At 56.8% G+C, this 21,060-nt stretch overlaps 2 protein-coding genes across 3 annotated transcripts in view; both read right to left on the bottom strand.

Annotated features, from left to right (window-relative positions):
- RABL6 (RAB, member RAS oncogene family like 6) overlaps positions 1-5,901 on the bottom strand; it is a 50,901-nt gene extending 45,000 nt beyond the window's left edge. Inside the window, exon 1 of the mRNA XM_069031740.1 lies at positions 5,293-5,901. Coding sequence (XP_068887841.1) covers positions 5,293-5,422 — 130 coding nt within the window. The 5' untranslated portion in view covers positions 5,423-5,901. The remainder of the gene's footprint in view (positions 1-5,292) is intronic.
- Positions 5,902-6,615: 714 nt separating this feature from the next.
- AMBP (alpha-1-microglobulin/bikunin precursor) lies at positions 6,616-12,136 on the bottom strand. Of its 2 annotated transcripts, none has more exons than XM_069031864.1 (10): positions 11,944-12,135; positions 11,182-11,324; positions 10,828-10,904; positions 10,228-10,341; positions 9,520-9,621; positions 8,841-8,878; positions 8,337-8,415; positions 8,084-8,251; positions 7,753-7,929; positions 6,616-6,756 (listed from the first exon to the last, which is right to left on the bottom strand). In XM_069031864.1, exons 1-10 carry the CDS (start codon positions 12,055-12,057, stop codon positions 6,725-6,727), a joined length of 1,044 nt encoding a protein of 347 aa, XP_068887965.1. In that variant the 5' UTR covers positions 12,058-12,135; the 3' UTR covers positions 6,616-6,724. The 2 variants fall into 2 exon arrangements, with proteins under 2 accessions (XP_068887965.1, XP_068887964.1); XM_069031863.1 differs by lacking the exon at positions 6,616-6,756 and adding an exon at positions 6,909-7,132 and having other exon boundaries at positions 11,944-12,136.
- Positions 12,137-21,060: the final 8,924 nt, after the last annotated feature.

Raw genomic sequence — 21,060 nt, forward strand, 5'->3', positions numbered from 1 at the left:
CAGTTCAGGAGCTGCTGCAGGCATTTCAGAGAAGAGCTGAAGAGGTCAACTCGGAGATAAAACATACACAAAGTCTGTGGAGGAGTTCTGTCTAGTGCTGCAGTTCCACTGTGCTTTTGTTCTTGTACACAGAGGTTTATTCTTTTTCAGAGCTGTTTATTCTTTTTCAAAACTACTTACTAACATCACACCAGGATAATAAAGGCAAAAATGAACACAGTATTTACAGGCTGACTTCACTTAAAGGTCCCCAAGGCAAAAATGAACACAGTATTTACAGGCTAACTTCACTTAAAGGTCCCAAAGGCAAAAATGAACACGGTATTTACAGGCTGACTTCACTTAAAGGTCCCAGAGCATCTCTGCAGACACAACAAACCAGTTCCTGCATTTCCTGTCATCTTGTGTGTGTTTCCTACTTACAGATGGTAAAACTATCAACAGAACATCCCTTAGATTCTTTGGACTCATGAAGCAAGTCCATGGCACAGGCAGAATGAGACTCCATTTGTCCCCTTTCAAACCCAAAGCTTTCCAAATGTTCCCAATGCCTGCCCTAAAATGATCAAACTCGTATCTCCCCCTGCCCCAGAATGTGGCATGAGATACTAAAACAATGAGTTTTAGGGGCAAATAGACCCTTCCTTAAACAGTCAGGCTGCTCTCAAGGTGCACTTTCAGGATCACTACCAGATGATGTGGTTGTGAGCTCTCCCCAGAAGGAACAGTCTTACCTCCTCTGGGACTTTCCTCATGCCAACACCATTTTTTATGCACTTAAACATGGAGCTGGATCAAGAAACTGAACTGGCTGAGAAATAACCTCAAAATTATCCATTTTCAGTTTTCTTTAGCTCCAGTGCCCAGCTGAATGAGCAGCATGTGGGAGGCATGGCTGGAGTGCAAGGGAATCCCCCCCAGCCCTGATCAGCTCATGTTTAGATCAGAGCAAGGTGCTTGTGGCACCACAAGCTCAGTCTGAGCAGGTCCAAGGGCCCCTTCCAGATCCAGCACTCTCCATTAGGATCTCTCTTCTCCTACTTAGGGCACAAGTTCTCACTGACTCTTTTCCTGAAGAAAGAAAAAGTCTTTAAAAACAGAACAGGAAGAAGGCAGGTGACACAAATCGCTTTTAGCAAAGTGTATTTGGGACTTTGGCTGGGGCAGGTGTCCTCAGTGACAGGCACCAGCAAGGCAGGAAGAGCTGAGTGAGCTTCCAGTGCACTGCCAGGCTGGTGCACCATAGGCCTGGGCTGTGGCTGAACATGGAAAGAGGAACAGTAATTATAGGCGAGGTTAATGCTGTCAAGTAAAACTGTTGCCTTATTTTGATTTGAAGTTAAACCAGTACTTACTGCAAACAGCCAGAGGTTTGTAGCAAAGACAGGGGAATTATCTGTGGGAAGAAGAGTAGGGATGGGGAATAGATCAAGAGGCAAGGAAAAAGCTAAACAAATCACTTTATTCATACTGTCATTGCATCAGGAAAACCAGAGGGATTTCCATTCTCCAGATGGGGATATGGAAGCAGAGCAGTGATGATACAGGCCCAGAGAACAGGTCTGAGACCAACTCAGAACTAGAAATGAGGAATTCCCAGCTCTGCCCATATTCCTCCAGGACTTGCAAAGATCCACAAACTAATAACCCCATGGAGAGGGTCAAAACCTGACCCTCATTAAGGTCTTTGGGACTTCAGCTGAAATGCTTTGAGCTTGTTCTGCTGCCAAAAGCAGCACCACCTGCTCTGCAGATCCCCTTCCCCCCCCCAGGCACACTTCTGGCAGGTACAGGCCAGCAGCATGCAAAGCAGGGCTAGCACATGCTGCACAAACACCTGTGTCAGCCACAGGAGAAAAGGAGAAGGTGGGAAGTGGCAGGAAGAGGAGAAGCCTTTCTTTTGGGAGTTGTGCTGAATGAAAATACTTAGCAATGAGTCTGGGAACTACGACTCTAAAGCAACACAAAAGAAGTAAGGACTATAATGCTTACTGAAAAGGCTTACTAAATGTACTAAAATACATGGTATTAGTTAAGTTTTGTCTTTTAAGGAATATGTTAGGCAGAAAAAGTAGTAAGGAGAGGGAGTGGGGGAATTCTTGGAGCCACTGCCTTTGGTATATCAGCACTGGTGACTGTTCAGCCTGTGCTGCAGGCACACCCAGCAGTGGGGTTTGTCAAGTGGCACACTGGATGCAGTGTGCAAAGCCCAGAGCAGGGGTTCCATGTCTGGGGAACAGAATGGATGAACATTTGGCACCCCCATGTCTTTTGTTCCTGTCCCTGATCAGCAAATCCCAGGGAATGCCCAGCCAGAACCATTGTTTGCCCATCACTGCCTCACATAAATGGTCACGTTTGAGTGCCCTGGTGCTAAATTATGTTCTGCAACTGCTCTTGTAATTTGTTCAAATAAGCACTGCTGCCAAAGGCATGAGAGCCACTTCCTCCTACTTGCTCTTGGCACGGCCCCTCACGGGGCCAGCACAGCCCTGGGAACAGCCACACAGCACACCTGATCCAGAGTATCCCAAGAAGGAAAGCAAGACTCAGTTTTCACAAAGACTGGTTCCCCACCCTTGGCATCATGATCCCTTATAAACACTCCAGCAATGACATACATGGCACAGACCCACATCATTTTCAGCTCTGTGCTTTCTGAGTGCTCAGGGAGCTCTGGTGTTTACCAGATGCAAACCACAGCAGCTCCATGCAGATGGTACAAAGTGTGTGTGATGGAATGCAGTATGGAAATGCTTTTGTTTTACAATACGATGTCCCAAGCAAAGGATGTGATTACTGCCAAAGCTGGTACCAGCCTCTGTTCTCATCATTTCATTTGAAACCTAAACCTTCCCACCTTGCAATGCTCTTCCTTTTGAAAACCTGACTGTGTGGGAGAGGGACCATCAAAACAAATCATTTGGGTTCAACTTAGTGCTCTATTCTATTCAGGGTCTATAACTGTCAGTGCCATTAAACACCTCACAGCCTTCAGCACCACCTCAAACACGGGGCTGTCTGTTACAAAATGTACCTGAGAGCCGTAGGGCTGGCACAGCAGGGGCTGCTCTGCTGCTCTGAGCCCAGTGAGGCAGCCAGAGCCAGGTATAAGGCCTGTGTCTCAGTCTGCTTTATCAGTGAACAACCCAAGGTATTCTCAGCACACGAAATATATTTCTGGAAAGAAAACAGGCTTCATTCAGGATTTGTAGTGGTCTAATGCAGCAAAGAAACATTTCTGTAAAACAAATCCCAGAGCCCTTTGGTTTAGGTTTAGGCAGCTTCAGGGAAAGAGAGGAGTTGTAAAGATCTGTGTGTGCTAACGGTGGCTCCAAACCTGCACTCCTCTGCTGAATGTTAGGGATTTGCCAAGAAAGGGGAATTGGCAATGCACAGGACTTGCAGCTCTGCCCTTCCTGAACAATGGCCCTTGTAATGACATTCCTTCACAGCCCCCCTTCAACTGAGACCACCGCACCATGCTGGAACGTTTCCCATCTACCCCGTGCCATGGCTATAGGGGGTACCTGGAAGCCCTTTCGTAAGCCAGGCTGTATCTCCTATAAATATTAAATAACAGTGATGCTGGGAAGAGTTACTATGGAGATTGGAAAGCTTGCCTTAAGGCAGTGACAGAAAGCTGCAGTTTTATTTCAGCTATAAAGCAGTAACTAGAACACAAATCCTGGTAAGACAGAGCACAAACCAAAAACCTTTCCTGAAGCTTTCAGTAACGAGACAAAAAGCAGCAAAGCTACATTTGGCATTTTTGGCCTTGCACGAACAGCAGGCAGGTACCATCCACAGGTCTGGCACGACGCAGTCACCACGGAGCAGAGCTGGTCCCATCCTGTGCCAGCAGGATGCAGCTGATCCCTTCTGCCCGCAGCACAAACCTCCCTTGTCTGAGAAGTCAGCTCCTGGCTCTTACATAATTCACAAGCTGGTATTAGCTACCTGATCTCTGGCACTCAGCTGCCAGTGCAGCACACAGGTCTTCTGGGCTGTGGCCACACAAAGCCTCTGCACAAACCAACAGTCTGAGACCAGCAGATCTCCAGGTACGTGCTTAAGGATGCAGTGCTGTGTTCCAAGGCAGCACTTTCATCCTCACCCCATCTTTCATTGGAAATCCAGTCTCAACAATCACACTGCTGCTGTTCACATCCAGGACTGCTTGCTAAGACACTAATTCTATAAATTAAACAGCACTGGCATATCTGCAGATGTGCTATGGGTAAAGGCACCAAATGTTTCTCTAGTAAAGTGGAGCACTTTGAAACCTCAGTCCCAAAGCACAGTCAACAGCTGTAACATTAAACAAAGGAAAAAACACCCCAAAACCCAAAGTGCTAACTTCATCACGTTCTGTTTCAGACCGAGATCCAACAGAAGCTCTATTTCTTCGACACATGTGCCTTCACAGAAATTATCCAGTGCCACGTTTACAAATCAGTCTTTTTCCCACCTGCCAATCTCTCAGCCTTCTGCAATCTGCCTCCCCTGCCTGCCGGGATCCACATAGATGAGCTGGTACTTGCAGCACTCTCTGGAAGCAGCTCTATTTTCAGCAGGAATGACATAACTGCTGTCCCTGTCTCACAGTTGTTACTTTGGGACGTATTTCACATACTTGCAGTGCCCTCCTGAAACACTGTATTACAAATCACCTTTACTGAGCTCCAAGGGGAAAATGCAGCCCTAAGCCTCAACACTGAGAGGAAAAGAATTCTGAAAGCATTCCCCGAGAAAAGAGCAGATATATCAGTTGCAGAAAAGACAGTCAGGATGAAATGATGTACCAAGGGCACACAGAGATATTCACTGTCCACCTTTTATTAAAGCCTGGCAGGGCTGAGCTTTTTAATAGACTCTTATCATACAACCACTAGCTTAATTATAAACACCATTATCCTGGGCTGCAGGGAAGGTCACCCACGCACTCAGGGGAGTTACCCTCTCGATGCTTGAACTGACACAAACTGATGTACAAGGCGCTCTCTCCTGTGCCACAGCCGGCAGGCAGCGCTCAGGGACGCTGCTGCACCGCGGGTCCCGAGTCCTGCACCGAAAGAGAAAAGTTTCCCGTCCCTCAGTCCTCCCACGAGCTCCAACATTTAACTCCAAACTTGGCTTTGAGCGAATGCGGATAAAAGCACCAACGTGCATAAGGAAAGCACACGCACTCCCAGCCCCTCTGCGGTCCCCGGGCACCCCACGGGCACCAGACGGCGCCGCCCGGCTCCCCCCGGGCTGGCCGAGCCCCCCCGGCCCAGCGCTCCGACTCACTGTTATACTGGACTCCCTTGGCGAACCTCCTCTGCAGCGCCTGGTTCATGGACTGCAGCCCTGCCGGGATGTTTTTGTCGCGGACCGCAGCCTGGTCCGAGCCCACCAGCTTCTTCAGGGCCGAGAACATCTTCGTGGTCCCACACCTGCACCCCGGGGAACGGGCCGAGCGCGGGCTCAGGGGCCGGGCGGCCGCGGCGGAGGCACGGGGCGGCTCAGGGCTGCGGCGGTGCCGGCCCGGCCATGCGGGGCGGAGGTGTGCGGGCTCGGCCCGGCGGGAGGAAGCTGCGCCGGGGGGAGGGGGGGCACTAGCGGGGCATGTCCCGGCGCGGGGCGGTGGGGCCGGTGCCGGGGTCCGGCGCGGGGCGGGGGGGCCGGGGCCGCTCAGCCCCGCCGGGGGCCGGTGCCGGGGGCCGGGCGCGGGGAGCGGGGGCGGCGCGGGGCTCCCGCCGCCGCCATCTTGCCTCTTCCGCCTCACCGCGAGGGGCCGGGGCACGCGCGGCGCGGGTACGGAGGCCGGCGGGGGACAGAAGGGCGCGGAACGCGGTCGCCGCGGGGACCCCCGGGAACTCCCCCCCGTCACCCTCTCGAAAGCCGAGTGTAGCCCAACCCACCCAGCAGCGTAACCCCCACAACCCCGGCCATGCCCTCCTCGGACCCCCACAGCCCCCCAAGATCCTCGCGATCCCCTCCTGGCAGCTTTACAGCCCCCCACCCGTGACCCCCATAACCCCTCACGAGGCCACCGCAGCACTCCTGGGACCAAAACACCTCTAATCCCTTCCCGAGACCCCTGTACCCCCTGGGACTCCCATAACCCATGTCGTCCGCTCCTGTGCCAGCCCCATTTTCCCCTGACCCTCATAATCCTGTAACTCTGTTCTGTGACCCCTCAGGATCCTCTCTGACACCCCGTAATCCCATGCTGCAAACCCCATAAAATCCCCGTGATTGCCCCATGCCCGTGCCCCCCATCTCGGCCACACACGGCTCTCCCCGGTCCCACCGTGACCCGGAGCCAGCTGCAATCATTCACCTTTACGGAGGAGCGGACACTCGTTCCCTCCCTTGCTGTCCCCTTCCCTCAGCCCACCCCCATCCCCTGGGAAATGGGGGCTGGGCCCCATCCAGCGGGACCCCCTGCGCCTCTCGGTGCCCCCGGCCCTGTGCGGGCAGGGCCTGAGGAAGGGGCAGAGACGCAGTGGGGGAGAACCCAGCGGCCCCACAGAGGTGGGGACACCCCCCCAGGGAGGCCAGAGAGAGCCCCTTCTGCGCCCCGCACCCTGCTCCCCCCGGCTTGAGGATGGACACTGGGCACTTCGGTCACATTAGGGACATTTACTGCTGGAGGCATCTCCCGTGCTGCCACAGCTGCCAGCGCCGTCCTGCGGGACCCCGGTGCTGGGTGCCGGCCCCTCATCCTCTGCCTGCATCAGTTCGAGAGATGCAGAAACTCCTCGTCCTCTGCAAGTGGAGAGACACAGCAGGTGATGGACAGAGCCCCCAGACCCCTCATCACCCTGCAGTCACAGACGATGGATGCTGCTTGCCACTTTGTCCCTGCCAGCAGTGATGGATGAGGGCAGCAGTCCAGACCCTCTGTCCTGCACCTCATGTCCCACCAGCCACCATGGTGGCATTAATGTACTTTATATTGCTGGCAGGGATTATAAAAGATGGGTTCTGCCCTAAGACGGGCTCTGTCTCACATCCGTGGGGTCAGGCGAAGTCCCCAGCTCCTGCCCTCCTGGGAGCAGGCTCGTCCAGGGCTGGATATGGTGGAAGATGCCTCAGTCAGCCCTCTCTGCAGGAAGGTTTCCTCTGCCACACTCTTGACAACCTGGTCATGGAAACCTCTGCACTGGCTGGAGCTGGGGGGCCTGGCAGGTGTCACACCCCTGACAGGGACTCTGGGTTGGTCCTTAGTTGGTGCCAGGGTTCCCACACCCCCAAATCTTTCAGCCCAGGGGCTGTCACCTCCACTGCTCCCCACTGCACCCTGACCTGCCTGGGGACGTTCCCCCTTTCATCAAGACCATGCTGAAGTTCAGTCATGGCCTCAGCATGTCTGCAGCCTGCCCAGCCGTGCCATGCTGTCTGTAGGTTAATGGCCATATTCCCCACCCAGCACAGATCCTTCCTAGGCACAGCACAAAACCATCCCACCCCTATCACAGACCCATGACAAACCCATCCCAGCCCAAGGACACACCCATCCTGGATCCATCCTGACCTAGACTGACCCATTCCAGGCAGAGCACAAAACCAATCCAGAGCCAGACTGATCCTGAACCCATGACAAACCCATCCCAGGCCCACCATGGACCCACCATGGACCCATCCAGAGTCAGGACAGACCCATCCAGAACCAGGACAGCCCTGTCCTCACCCCAGGCAGAGCCAGTGCAGGACAGGAGGTGGTGCAGGCTGCTGCCCTGGGGTAGGGGACAGGGGGAGTACCTGCCAGCTGAGGAGCCCCGCAGTACTCCTTGCACTCCTTCTCCGAGTAGAACTGGTTCCCGTTGCCCTTGCAGCCCCCATAGTTGAAGGTGATGCACTTGCCCTGGGCTGCATCGAAGGCCCAGCGCGTCACCAGGGCCTGGCAGGGACCTGGGACAATGGGCAGCCTGCAGGCAGCTGCAGGGACAGGAGCTGTGTGAGGCAGGGGGTCCAGGGACCCCCACACCTCCCACATGGATGCCAGACATGAGGCATTCAAGGCAATGCTCAGATCCTTTGTGATGCCTCAGCAAAGGCACCTCCAGTGCCCCGGGCCAGCCAGGATTCTCACCCTCGGTCCTGCACGCCTGCAGGCACTCCTTTTCTGAGTAGAAGTTGTTGCCGTTGCCCAGACAGCCTCCGTAGAGGAAGGTTTCGCAGGCCATGGAGGAGGAGTTGTAGAAGAAGCGGGAGAGCATCCCGCTGCAGGGCCCGGGGTCCCGGCTCAGCCGGCACGAGTCTGTGGACCAGCACACCATGGGTCACAGGCAAACGGGAGTGAGGGGCAGGGGGGCCCCGATGCAGCCCCCTCCCCTGGGACCTACCTTCTTTATTTCCAATGTAAGTGGGCAGGGGTCCTGCGGCTGAGCCCTCCTCCAGGGGCAGGACTGCTCTGCGTGCCCTCTGCACAAGTAAGGAAGCACAGAGCTGCCATCAGTCCCTGCCTGTGGGACCTGCTGCCCACCCCACTGCTCCCCCGGTGGGCTGTGTCAGGGGCACCTCAGGCTCCAGCCCTTTGTGCTCCCAGCATGTCTCCAGTCACTGATCTTGGGTGTGCAGGATGTGATCTCTCCATACCTCATGATCTTCCCAGCCCTGTACTCTTCCAGGGTGGGGTCCACAATCCCAGGTTGTGGATGAAGACACCCAAAGTGCCCCAGTCATGCCTCATGCTGGGGATGTGCCTCCATGGTGTGTGGAGCCACTGCCCAAACAACATATCCTGCCCATGGAGCCTTCTCCCTGGACACCTGATCTCCAGTGAGTTTGGCTTGGAAGGGATGTCTCTGGCCTTAATCCACTTCAGAAGGTCCCAGCTGGCCACTCACCTGGGGGACATTTTCAGTCTCCTGAGGAATACATTCACCTGGCCCGGGAGCAGGAGAGAAGATGAGCAGTGTGAGAGGAGAGGTGTCCTGACAGCCCCACCTCAGTGAGTCCAGCACTGTGCACACGCAGGACCCTGGGCAAGGGGCCACCCTACCCGTTCCACCCAACATTCTTCCCCTCTTTCTGCTTTCCACCTCCTGCTCACAGAAGTGCCGCCCTAAAATCCCCATACCTCCCTCCATCTCCCTGAAGTCCCCACACCCCCCTGGATCCCCCTAAAATCCCCACATCCCCCCTGGATCCCCCCAAAATCCTCCACACACACACACCCTCCATCATGCTAGCCCCTTCTGAACCCCAGACTGAGCAAGGAGCCTCACAGGTGCTGGCAGCACCCAGCCTGGGGACCAGTCATGAGTGTCCCATGCCCTCATCCCAGCACAGTGGTGTGGTTGCATTGACCTGACAGCCCAGCACGGACCCCTCTGACTGGAAGCTGATTCCTCTGGTGGAATCCTGACTGATACATGGCCTTATTTCCTTTTCATCCCATGCTACCAAAGCCTTTGTCTCTCCTGCCTCCCTGCTGACCATCCCCCATGTCCCCAGCTTGGCAGACCAAGAAGGAGCAGCTGGAGTGCTCTGGCAGAGAGAGGCACATGCCCCGTGGGAGGTTACCTCTGTTGGCCAGAATGAAGATGGAGTCTTCGGGGATGCCCATCTCCAGAGCCAGCTGATGGAAAGACTCAACGAGGTCCTCCCGCAGCTCTGGACTCCTCCCTGGGGAAGAGAATGGGCTGTGAGCGGGGTTGGTGTGGGAGTGCAGCCCCCAAGCACCCACTGGGCTCAGGTGGCTGCAGACAGGTGCAATATCAGCCTCCTGGTCCTTCTCAGCATCCAGTCAGGGAAGCAAAGGTCAAGCCCAGCCATTGACCCTGCACTGCTATGTCCACCCTAAACCATGTCCCTAAGTTCCACATCTGCATGTCTTTTTGACAGGGACAGTGATGTCACCACTTCCCTGGGCAGCCTGTTGTTCTTGACCAGCATTGACCAAGGGCTTGGACAAAGTGGGTTTAACATTTCTTAATCACGGAAGAAAACATCTCCTGCCACTCCAGGGCTGGGTTTCCTCTAAGCAGGTATCACCACCTTCATCTCAAATGCCATGCTGCTTTGGATGTTCCTTGACTGATGTGGCTCTCATGGAGCCATGAGACTCTGCCTCTGCCATGCCAAAGATGAGCTGGTCTAAGCCACCATTTCCAAAGCCCATGGTCAGGTCCCTCAAGGCTAACGGAGCTGAGAGATGGTTGGGTGGTGTTTCTGAGCTGTGCTGGTCCACCCCGGAGCCTGCTTGCCCTCAAGTGCCATGGCCAGACATACCATACAACTTCAGGGTGGTGCTTGGACCAAAACTGCTTTTCTTCTTCATCAGAATGACAGCATATTCTTCATAGTTGGTACGGAGCACATAGGACTGGATAGACACATCCCATTCTGGGTGAGACAGAGACACAGGGATGTCATTCCTGCCCCTCTCAGCGAGATGGAGCAGTGTAGGACAGCCTCAAAGCTGGGGGCTGAAATCAGGCATCTGATTAAAAAACCATGATTTTTAGGAAGCAAACTCAGATACAGCCATGACTCCATTTAGGCTCATCAGCCTCTTAGCTGAGGGGATTGGAAACCAAGAGCTGCAGACAACTGACATGCCACTAATGCTCCTGTAGTGTGGCTGGTAGGAACCTGCCTCAGCTGGGACCCTGAGGACAGGAGCGACCTGCTGCAACATCTCATCCTCCTGTGGCTATGCAGGGACAGTGCTCAAACAGCCCTTTCCCTGCAGCTTTACTCTGTACTTTGGCTGGAAATACCCAAACTGTGGAGTGGCCTCTGAACCCTGCTCTCCTGAGCCCCTTCTCCCTCCACCAGCTGTCCCCAGAGCTGGTCCCCATCTCCCAGCCATGCCTCAGTCCAACTCACTGGGGTTGTAGTAGGTGTATTTGCCAGGGGTGCTGGTTTTCTGGTACTCCCCTGAGACTTGTGTGCAGTCACCTTGCCTGGAGGGAGGAAGAAAACAATCAGCTACTTGGAGGGATTGTTTTCCCTGGTTATGGCATAAAAATCATGTCTGGGACACCAAGGCCATGGTGCAGGATTCCTGAAACTGCCCTGCCCAAGGCATTGGTTGTTTGAGCTCAATCCATCCCCTCCTCAGGGCTTGGATGCCAGACAGAGCAAGTAACCCCTGTGTCTGTCCCAGCCCCTGGGAGAGGGAGCACCCCTGGGTGGGGTGGCTTTGGAGGAAGCTCAAGCCCCTCCCGCAGCGCCCCATACCGCAGCCTGGTGCTGGCAGTGCTGATCTGGTCGGCGCTGGGGCCAGGGCCCAGCACCAGTGTGCCCATGCTGAACTTGTCCTTGTAGTTCTTCATCCACTTGCAGGTCGTGCCGATGGCGACGTCGAACCACTTCCCGTACATCTGCAGGGAGAAGAGAGACGTCTCCACCACGGGCCCTCCTCACCAAGGTGGGACATCTCCTGGCTTTGTGCAGAGCTGAAATATTCCTGACCCAGGGAGAAACTGGGAGGTGATGATGTGGGGTGCAGAGGCCAGAGCTGCTGCAGGATTTGGGAAGAGTATCAGCACTGAGCAGGATTTTCCTTGGTTCCCTGACTACGAGGCAGGGCTGAAGGCATCAGGCTGGCATTCCCTCATGTACACCAGTGGGACCCAGACCTGGGCACACGTGCAGGGCTGTATGAAGCCTGGCAGGGGACAGGGTGCGTTTTGGGGGATCTCCCAGGCAGCCTGCATCCCACAGAAATCCTGCATGCTGAACCACAGACATCCCATGAGACCCACCTGCCCGGGAGCTCCGACTGCAGCCACCCTGCCTGGGGTTTTCCAGGATGAGGCCACCCACCCCAAAGGCTGGAACCCCCTGAGCAGCACCCAGGGAGTGCCAAGCTGCCGATGGCTGTCTGGCACAGCCTGGCCTGGGTGTGGGCAGTATTGCCCTTCTTTCTGGAGGAAAATGAAAGAAAGCTTACCCCATCCCTTTTGCCCCCAGAATTAAGGGACCACAAGCTGCCATTACCCGCTCAGCCTCAAAATTCTCCTGCACTTGGATATCTTCCTCCTGGTCTCCGATGGGGGTTCCATTAGCCACAGTGAGGAGGAGGAGGAGGGAAAGGAGACCCCAAATAATCATGGCTGGCGGCTTCGGAGTGCTCTGAGCCTCAGCACTCCAGTGGGATCCCGGACTCTGCGCTGTCCCCAATGTGCAACACTGTGACCTTCAGACCAGGGCCAGCGGGGCCAGCCAGCCTGCGGGGGGGCTGCCGGGGGAGGAGGGGGTGTACGGCACCGGGAGCACCACTGCCCTTGGCGGTGGGGGGAATTTGCAGGGAGCTGTGTGGAGTGCAGGAGCGGAGATGAGCACCCTCCCAGCCACACCAGGCTGAGCTCCTCACCCTCACCTGTTCCTACACCATGGGGCCAGGAGATGTCTTTCTCCATTATTCTACGTTGGGGTTCATACTCTGCTCTGTCATCCTACAAAGAGCCCCAGCCCTGACGGAGCAGCCTGACCCTGTGGTGAGGAGAGGACTGAGGGGTGCCCAGCGCTTGCCCCAGGCTGCCTAATCAGTGTCCATAGGGAACAGAGTTTCCTGCTCCCCTTTTGGACCGCTTCCAGGCAGTCCCAAGCTGATGGCCAACATCCAGGATCCGGCTGGGTGTGACCCATCCCACAGCCGAGGGTCCCCGGGCCGGCAGGAGCGGGAAGTGCTGGGCCATCCTCAATCCTTCCCAGCAGTGTTTGCCTTCGTGGGATGATTAACTGAAACCAAACAGCCCGAGGGAAACTGCAAACAGAGCGAAGGGCAGGAGCCCCTCTCCAGGTGGCCACGGCCCAGTGTTTGTGGAGAAGGGCCAGAGCTGGCGGCACACTGGCAGAAGTCAGCCGGACTTTCACCCTCCACTGCCCGCGGTCGCTGAGGGACCCTTGCATAAGGACCGGCGGGTGCTGCTGCCCGGGCACGGGGGCTGCGAGTAGCGGTGGTTCTGGCACAGACAGCCCGGACGTGCCCACTGACGGATCTTCCAGCCGCATCCCGGTGTGCCGGGAGCGCGGGGCAGACGCGGACCTGCGGCACAGATGCCTTCGGTAGCCCCCCTCCTCCTCGCCCCTCCTGCTCTCTCCGGAGGAGCGGCCCCGGCTCAGCAAAGCCCTGGGCTCCAGCCCCCAAGGCGGGGGTCCCCGCTGCCCCGGTCCCTCCATCACTAGGTGGCAGCCGGCGGTAAGGAATGACAGCCCCGTCCGGCCCCGCCGCAGTCGCGGGCGGCTGGAGGGTCCCCCTGAGCCCCCCTTCCTGCGGGGGTCCTCCCTGAGTCCCCCTGCCCCCTTCCCGGGCAGCGATGGGCACCGCTGAAGGCTGTACTAAGAGGAGGCTTGTAAAAGAGAGGGAGAGTGACTTCTTACACGGGCAGACAGTGATAGGACAAGGGGCAACTATTTTAAACTAAAAGAGGAGAGATTTATATTAGATATTAGGAAGAAATTCTTCCTTGTGAGGGTGGGCAGGCCCTGGCACAGGGTGCCCAGAGAAGCTGTGGCTGCCCCTGGATCCCTGGAAGTGTCCAAGGCCAGGCTGGACAGAGCTTGGAGCAACCTGGGATAATGAGAAGTGTCCCTGCCCATGGCAGGGGGTAGAAAAAAGATGAGCCTTAAGGTCCCTTCCAACCCAAACCAGTCTGGAATTCTATGACTTGCAAGAGGACGTGGTTATCAGGGAAACCTCAGAAGACACTGCCTTGTGTCCTGTGGGTCATGGAGTGCTTGGGAGCACATCTCTGATGCTCCTCACACAGGAAAGTTGAGTGTTCAGCAAAGGGCAGAGCAAATGGAAACAAGGCTGGACTGGGGAGAGAAGTGCCACCCAAATCTGAAGGCTGCAACAGGCCCAAATCCCCCCCGGCTCACAGGAGGCCTGGGGAAGGGTGCACAGAGATGTCGCTGTTGGAGGCAGGATGGGACTGGCTCCATCTTTGGCCCAGGCACTCGTGTCCTCTCCCAGTTTGTCCCTTGGCACTCATCACCCATCAGAGCTGGAGGGCAGCTGCCAAGCTGCCAGTGTGGCACTGCTGGGCTGCTGATGGGTGGCAACAGCCCGTGATGGCCTGTGTGTCAAGACTGGTGCTCAGCCACATCTGGGCACATGGGACAGCAAGAGGGATGGATGGCAGAGCGAGAGGGCAGCTGGGGTAGCTGGTTCCCCAGAGCTGTTCTCTGGGACATCCCTGGGGATGGCTGTGCGGGTGCAGAGGTGGAACCTCCACCTGACTGGGGTGGCACTTGGAGCAGCATCTCAAAGTGGAGATGGCACAGCCCTGTGTCCATCTGGGAGCTGTGTCAGCACCCTCGGGTTGGGTGTCAGTGTGCCACTGGATGTCCCATGCGTGCTCCGAGCTGCCCGGTCTCTGCGTCTCCAGCCAGAAACATCAACCAGCCATCTCCGTGCCCGGAGATGTGGGGACACATCTGCCCACACGTGTCTGTCTGCACGGCTCTTCCCTGCCTGGTCCCTCCACTCCAAAACCCCGGGAGCCCTTCCCATGCATGCCGGGGGGGCGATGCCGCCCTGTCCCCGTCCCGGCGCTCGCCCGGTGCCCGAGCCGCCGCTCGGCTGCCCGGCCGTGCAGATGCTGCTCCGCCGCGCCGGGTCGCAGCCTCCACCCTCACGTGCGTCGGCTTTTTGTGTCCTTCTCGCTGCGGGTCGGGCTCTATCCCGTCCCTCCCGCCCCTCCGCCGCCCGCGCCCCCCGGCGCAGCCCCCACCGGGGCCAGCCACACACACAAGTGAACTTTTCTGCGTTTTCCAGCAATTAAAAAGAATAAAGCAACAGTTGTCTCCAGGCAGGGCATGGATCCTGGTGACCCTGATTTTCTGTGTGGCTGGGCAGGGTGAATGGGGCTATTGAGACCCCGATGACTGGCATCTCCACTCCAGGATTGTCTCCCCTTCCAAGTCCCCCTCCCCGCGCTCTCCTCCTCCCTACCCTCCTCCTCGCTTTTAATTTCCTTCCTGCAGAGAGCTGCTCATCCCCTTCCCATTGGCCAAAGGCCTGAAAGGGAATGGAGGAGACAAGGGAAGGATTAAAGACGCTCTGCTTAGGAGCAGGCAGCCTGAATACAAGATGCACCGGCTGGGAAAGAATGGAGGCTTAGTGGGGCACCAGATCAGACCCGCCTCCGCCGCATTCAGCCCGACCTGCATTCCTGCATTGCTAAGCAGGGACCTTTCTCCCCGGCCAACCCCTCGGAGAGACGCCCCGGCCCCCTGTCCCACCTGCTGCCGCAGGTAGACCAGCCCAGGATGGTCCCACCACGCTCCTCGAGGTGCAGCCACGATGGAAGACAGCGGTGCCGCGGTGCCTGCAGGTCCCCTGGGTCAGCCCGGCCAGCTCAGGACACAGTGTCCCCAGCCGGCCCCACAAGGATGAGGAGGTAGCTGCGGCAGCCCTTGGACCAGTCTGGGAGCAATGTGGGGCAATTTGTGTCTCTGGGACGTTCCCAGCCCTCACCCCAGCAGAGCTGTGGGGCTCATCCTGCAGGACTGGAGGCGTCAGAGCGCAAAGGAAGGCTGGAGCCTGCAGCAGGGTGGGGTCTGCTAGACCTGGAGAAGGGCTGGGGCACTTCCAGACAGAGCCTTGGCAGCAGAGATGGTGGTGCCCCACTGCTTGTTAACTGTGCTGTCTCTTAGAAGACCCCCCACCCCCCACCTGCAGTGGTCAGGATGGAGCCCTGGTGACCACGTAAACACAAATGTAGGGGCCCAGGGTGGGATATGGCTGAGCCCACAGAGGTGGCCTGTCAGGGCAGCCTTGATCACCTTCCAGACTCCTCACTGTACTGGTGCAGAGCAGGATTCAGGCACCTAAAGACAGCACTGTGTGCCAGCTGAGACGCTTCAGGGTGCCCAGGACACCTGGGATGGATCCAGAACCTGGGGCAGAGGCCAGGAAGGACATGCCAGGACATCTCAAGCAGTAAAACGAGCTTAGGGAAGCTCTATGTGCTGCCAGCCTTCCCCTTCTTCCACAGTGGAACCCAGATGCCTCCTCAGATGGACCCCCATGATCAGAGCTGAATCCCACCCCACTGACCGAGCTGTGCAGGAGGGTTCCAGGCACTGCTGCCTCCTGAGCATCACAGGTGACCATCTCATGGTCTCCATGGTCCAGCTGACATCGGTCAGACAGCTTCAATCCTAGCATATTAAGTCCATGGATTTAAAAGATTTTCAGTATCTGGTACTAAAAGCCCCATCTCCTGGAGTTCTGTGATTCCAGCAGAAAATTAGTCCCTGAGAAGAGCATGAAATCCCTCCTGGAGGTGAGTGTCCATTTCCATCCCAGAAGGCAGAAGAAGAAGACGCCCACCTATTTTTCCTCCAAAGATGAGTCCCATCCTTTCAGGCATCCCACCACCAGGCTCAGCAGTTGATAGGGAGCCCACTGCATATGCACCTCTAACCCTGCCTCCTCCTGCTCAGGGAACGAGATCTGTGGTCTTTGCACCAGAAAGCTGCTCTGACTTCACGGTAAAATAGGCACAGTGGGTATGAAATCATCAATTTTGGCAAAAGGGATCTCTATTACCAGCCCAAGGCTCCCATTGTGCTGGAAGGCACCAGCCGTGGTGACACAGCGGTGGCTGGTCATTGCTCGGGGGCAGGTGGGCACCATCACAGCGCCCTTGGCTGTGCCCGGCCCTGCAGGAGCACTCTCCCTCCTCGCCCATCACTGGGATCAAGAGACCTGCCCTTGCCTGGGGGAGATCTTCACCACCCTCAAATCTGGGTGTCCCCATTGCCCTGTCATTGCTGTAGCACTCCCCAGCACCGTCAGAGGGCAGGAGGCGTGGGGGGCCCCACCTTGCTGCACCCCCAGGCCCCAGTGCAGCCCCCAGCAGCTGCCTGCAGGAACCAGGGGCTCCATCCCACTGTAGAAGCCCAAGAGTCCCATGTGGGGAAGATCCCCGGATCTCAGGGGAAAGGCAAATGCTCTCCCTGTGCGGTGCCAGGGGCTTTTGTCCTCCCTCCGCCGAGCCCAGGGGCCGGAGCCGGGCGATTCCCAGCCCGGCGGGGATGGAGAGCCCTTCCCTCCGCCCGGCCCCGATGGAGAGGGACCACGGGGCTTTCTCTTTAATGCAATGCTATGAATACTCGGGGTCTTTCTGCTCGCTGTTTAATGGATTTGAATGTGAAAAGGTGGTGGAATTGGGAAGAGGGGAAGAGAGGGGGGAGGCCAGGCCTCTTTGTTCGGGGATGCTGCTCCAGCCTTGGATTTATTTAGCATTTGGAGGGCTCTGGGGTCTTTCTCTCCTCCCCAGCCCGGCAAAGGCTCGCTCCCTTTTCTGCCTCATGCTTATTAGCATAGCAGCTGCTCAGGAGAGGGGCTAGGCAGGAGAAAAGGATCGAGGCGTCCGGGAAATGAATAGGAGGGGAAAAAAATAGCTTAAAAGGACAGAGGCTTTGAATGAGGGGGAGCAGTGAGTGGAAAATGGGACGGGGGCGTCTCAGAGTTGTCACCGTAGCTGTGAATGTGAGCAGGGAGCAATGTGGGGACCCACTGGGGATAGGCTCCCTGTCTGGGCACTGTGCCGGGGGTCGAGGCCCAATCCTGGCACTGTGGAGTGAGGCCAGGGCTGCCCTGTGCCCCCCAGATCCTGGGCACAGGCGGGCGGTGGGTGCCGAGCCAGCACCTTCCTGTACCCCCAGCCCAGCTCCCTCGGGCCACCAGGTGCCCCAGGCCCCTGAGGAGAGCGTTGGGGTCCCCCATCTGTGACCTCCAAACCGAAGCCTCCAGCGAGGGACCCAGTGAGTGTCACTGCACCTGCAGTTCCCCAAGGGTGTTGGGCTGCTGGAAAAACCCAACTCCTCTCCAAGGGGCAGATTGGGCATGGGATGGGGCACCCAGGGAAACCCTCAGGACACACAGTGCCTCCAGCTCCTGCACCCACTCCAGGGAAAGCCCTCCAGCCACTCAGTGACTGAGTGGTTTACACATAATTAAAGGAAATCAGGAGTCCAGGGAGCTGCCACCCAGCTCCTGCCCCAGCTGGAGGGGTGACCACATGGAGACATCAGAGTCTAGTCCAGGGCAGGAAACCCTGAGGGCTGCACACATTCAGAGGCTGTTTGTGCAACTGCATTCATGTGTGAGAACATTGCTGGGGACTGCACATGGGTGAGAAGGGATTTTTCACCTGGAAGAAACAAGAACTGAGGTTGCAGTCTTGGGGAGAGAGGAGGCTGCAGAGTCACTGCTTCCAGGCAGAGGCTCTCCTTGGTGGCAGGATTCATTCGAAGCCAGGATCTGCTCATGGTGCTGTCGTGTTTCAGAGCACAAACCATCAGTCCCAGGGTGCTGCTCAGGCTCCATGTGAAGGCTCAGCCTCAGCTGCCCCTCAAATGCACCACAGCAGAGCCACAGAGTGCTGGCCAGCCAATGTCCCCTCTGTCCACGTCCCCTCCAGCCAGTGCTGCTCAGGGCTCTGCTCACTGGGCCCACTCTGCCACTGCTCTGTGCTCATACCTGGGTCCTCCATGTCCCACTGAGGAGGGGTCAGCAGAGCCACAGCCATCCTACTGGGATAAACATGCAGCTGGTTGGGGAATCTTCCCTTTCTGGGGAGCCTCTTCCTAAAAAGAGCCAGGAGAACACCACCAGCTCAGCTGGGCTGAGGTCTGCCATCACCTGACAGTGCTGCTGGAGGTGCTGCTCTCCTTGGCTTGCCCCCAGGATCTGCTCCCAGCCACAAGAACGCTCTTGGGAGTCAGGTTGAATGAGGAGTTTCCAGTTAAAACAGTTGTCCCAACCATCCCTGACCCCATCATCCTTCCAGCTGTCCAGCTTTGCCTCTCTCCATTCTTCTACCCATCCCTTACCCATCCATCCCATCAGGCCTCTATTCCCCATCCCTCCCAGCCAGCCCCTCTCCCTGCATTCTTCCACCCTCTGTGTCCCCAGTGATCCACCCAGGCCCCCTTCCATCCCTCAGTCCCTCCAGCCAAGCACCTTCCACCCTTCCAGACACAAACCCTATCCACTGTCCTCCCCAAAACCAGTCAAACCACGACGTTGCCCTGCTTGACCATTTATTCTCAGGAGGAGAAACCTGTTAACAAAAAAAAAGCCAAAAATGCCACTGAACCTACAGGTCTGTGTCCCACCCAGGGTGAGACCCAGAGGTCACCTCTCCCTGGGCAACCCAAGATGGGTGCTCATGGTGGCAGAGGAACATGGCAGCTGAGGAGCTTTTGGGAAGAGGTTTCTCCTTCCTGCACAATAGAGCAGCATCATTCCCGGGGTCACTTGCTGCAGCAAGGAGAAACAGGAGCTGCCTGCACTGTGCTGGTACATCCCAGGCCTGGGAGCATCCTGAGGAGGACACAGTCCTCCAAGCATGGGGGCCTGTAGAGTGGCAGAGGTTTCAGGGCATGGGAGTTGGCACTGAAAATCCCACACTCACCTCATGGCAGTGCGTGAAGCTCGTGTACACCCCAGGAAGAGCAAAAAATTACTCCATGCTGCAGGAATGGGGTGACCTGGGATGGATGTGGGGGACAGAACCTCTGCACCCAGTCCCAGCACTAAATACTGCAGCAGCTTTGGGTCACCAGCAAAACCAGGCTGAAATCATGAGCTGTCCTGTCCTGCATGGTGCTGCTGACCATCCATCCAGACAGACAGACAGACGGATGGAGCCCAGAAAGCCTTGAGAAGGGGCAAAATGTTCTGAAGTCTGGAAAGGAGGCCAGCCTGGCTGGGCAGCCCAAGCCACCAGCTCCTCACTGGCACCGAACAGAAGTTGATTGTGATTTTTTTTGTTAAAAAAGGTAACTCCTCTTTGGACTGTCGGGCTGTGGCATTATCATAGTCATACAAACTCCCAACAAAGCATCCATTTAAAATGTCCTGAATTTTGATTACAGCCTGTCCCCTCTTGCTCGCCCGCTCGCTGTCTTTCTTTCTCATTCATTACTTACTGTGTTAAGCTCCCTGAAATTCAAATAAAATCCCACCTCCTCCCCCGCATCCATATGCAGCGGCCGATTCAGCGCTGATGGCCGGGCTTGACGGATGACGGGCAATAGAAGAGAAGACAAAGCTGTCAAACCTCGCCGGGCTGTGTTGACTTCCCATCGCCCCCCAGCCGGAGGGGAGCCCGATCCATCTGGTTTGGAGTCAGCAGCACAAACAAAAGCAAAAGACAATGGCAGGAAGCACTTGAAAGTTCAAATTCTTGCTTTGGTTTCTCTTGGAACAAGAGCACCTACGTAATGCGGCCGACGGACAATAACACGCAGCCAGGGACAGGCAAAAATGCCAGAAGAATGCGCTTACGCCACCAAACCATCCAATATTTTTGTGTTATTTGAACAAAAATAGAAAAGAGAAAGAAATAAAGGGGAAAAAATCAAGTCTTTGAAGTTCCTAGATTTCTTGGGCAGGGTTTCTGCAGAGGAAAGCAGCAAAGCAGGGTGGCCACAGGCCTTGGGAGGAGCCTGGCACCAGGGCAGCTGCTCCCTGGGGTGCTCAGCCCTGGGGTTGGGGCTCAGTTGTGCCCTCAGCACATCCCCACTGCCAGGGCCATCACATGTGGGGAACATAGAGTGGCTTTGCTGGGCTTGGCTCCAGGGGGGTGCCCAAATCAGGGGCTGCTGGAGACCCCAGCCCACCCCATCCACTGTGGGGAGAGGAGCCATGCACAGGAATGCTGCGTTTCCCCAGAAAAACCCCTCCTTGAGGGGGTGGCTGGCCCAGCCCAGCTCGCTGGGGCCCTGGGACAAGGTGAAGGGTGAGAAGCTGCAGGGCTGAGCCGAGCCAGGTGAGCCCAGCTCCCTGACATCCCAACGCAGGCGCCAGGACGAGGCTTTGCAGCATTCCAAGCGCAGAGGGATGAGGCTGGGCTGATCCCCACCTGCAGGTGTAACCCCGTGTGCCCTGGGGAGCACAGCCACTGGGAGGCTCGGTGGCACAGGCTGGTGGTCACTGTCACACAGTGCCACGGCAGGAGAGGGGAGCGGTGCTCACCCCACACCTCCCAACACATTTGGAGTCAGCAGCTGCCGCAGGACCCTGGGTGAAGGACCCCCAGGACCACCAGTGGCTGTGACTGAGGGTTTTGGCATCATCTTTTTTCTCCT

The sequence above is a fragment of the Aphelocoma coerulescens genome, chromosome 17 (genome assembly GCF_041296385.1).
Source record: "Aphelocoma coerulescens isolate FSJ_1873_10779 chromosome 17, UR_Acoe_1.0, whole genome shotgun sequence".
NCBI classification, from domain to species: Eukaryota; Metazoa; Chordata; class Aves; order Passeriformes; family Corvidae; genus Aphelocoma; species Aphelocoma coerulescens.

Coding starts and splice junctions, on each gene's coding strand:
- AMBP (XM_069031863.1), bottom strand. CDS start 12,057: ATGATTATTTGGGGTCTCCTTTCCCTCCTCCTCCTCCTCACTGTGGCT. Junction 11,325..11,943: donor AGAATTTTGAGGCTGAGCGG/GTAATGGCAGCT, acceptor TTCTCCCTGCAG/ATGTACGGGAAGTGGTTCGA. Junction 10,905..11,181: donor ACTGCCAGCACCAGGCTGCG/GTATGGGGCGCT, acceptor TCCTCCCTCCAG/GCAAGGTGACTGCACACAAG.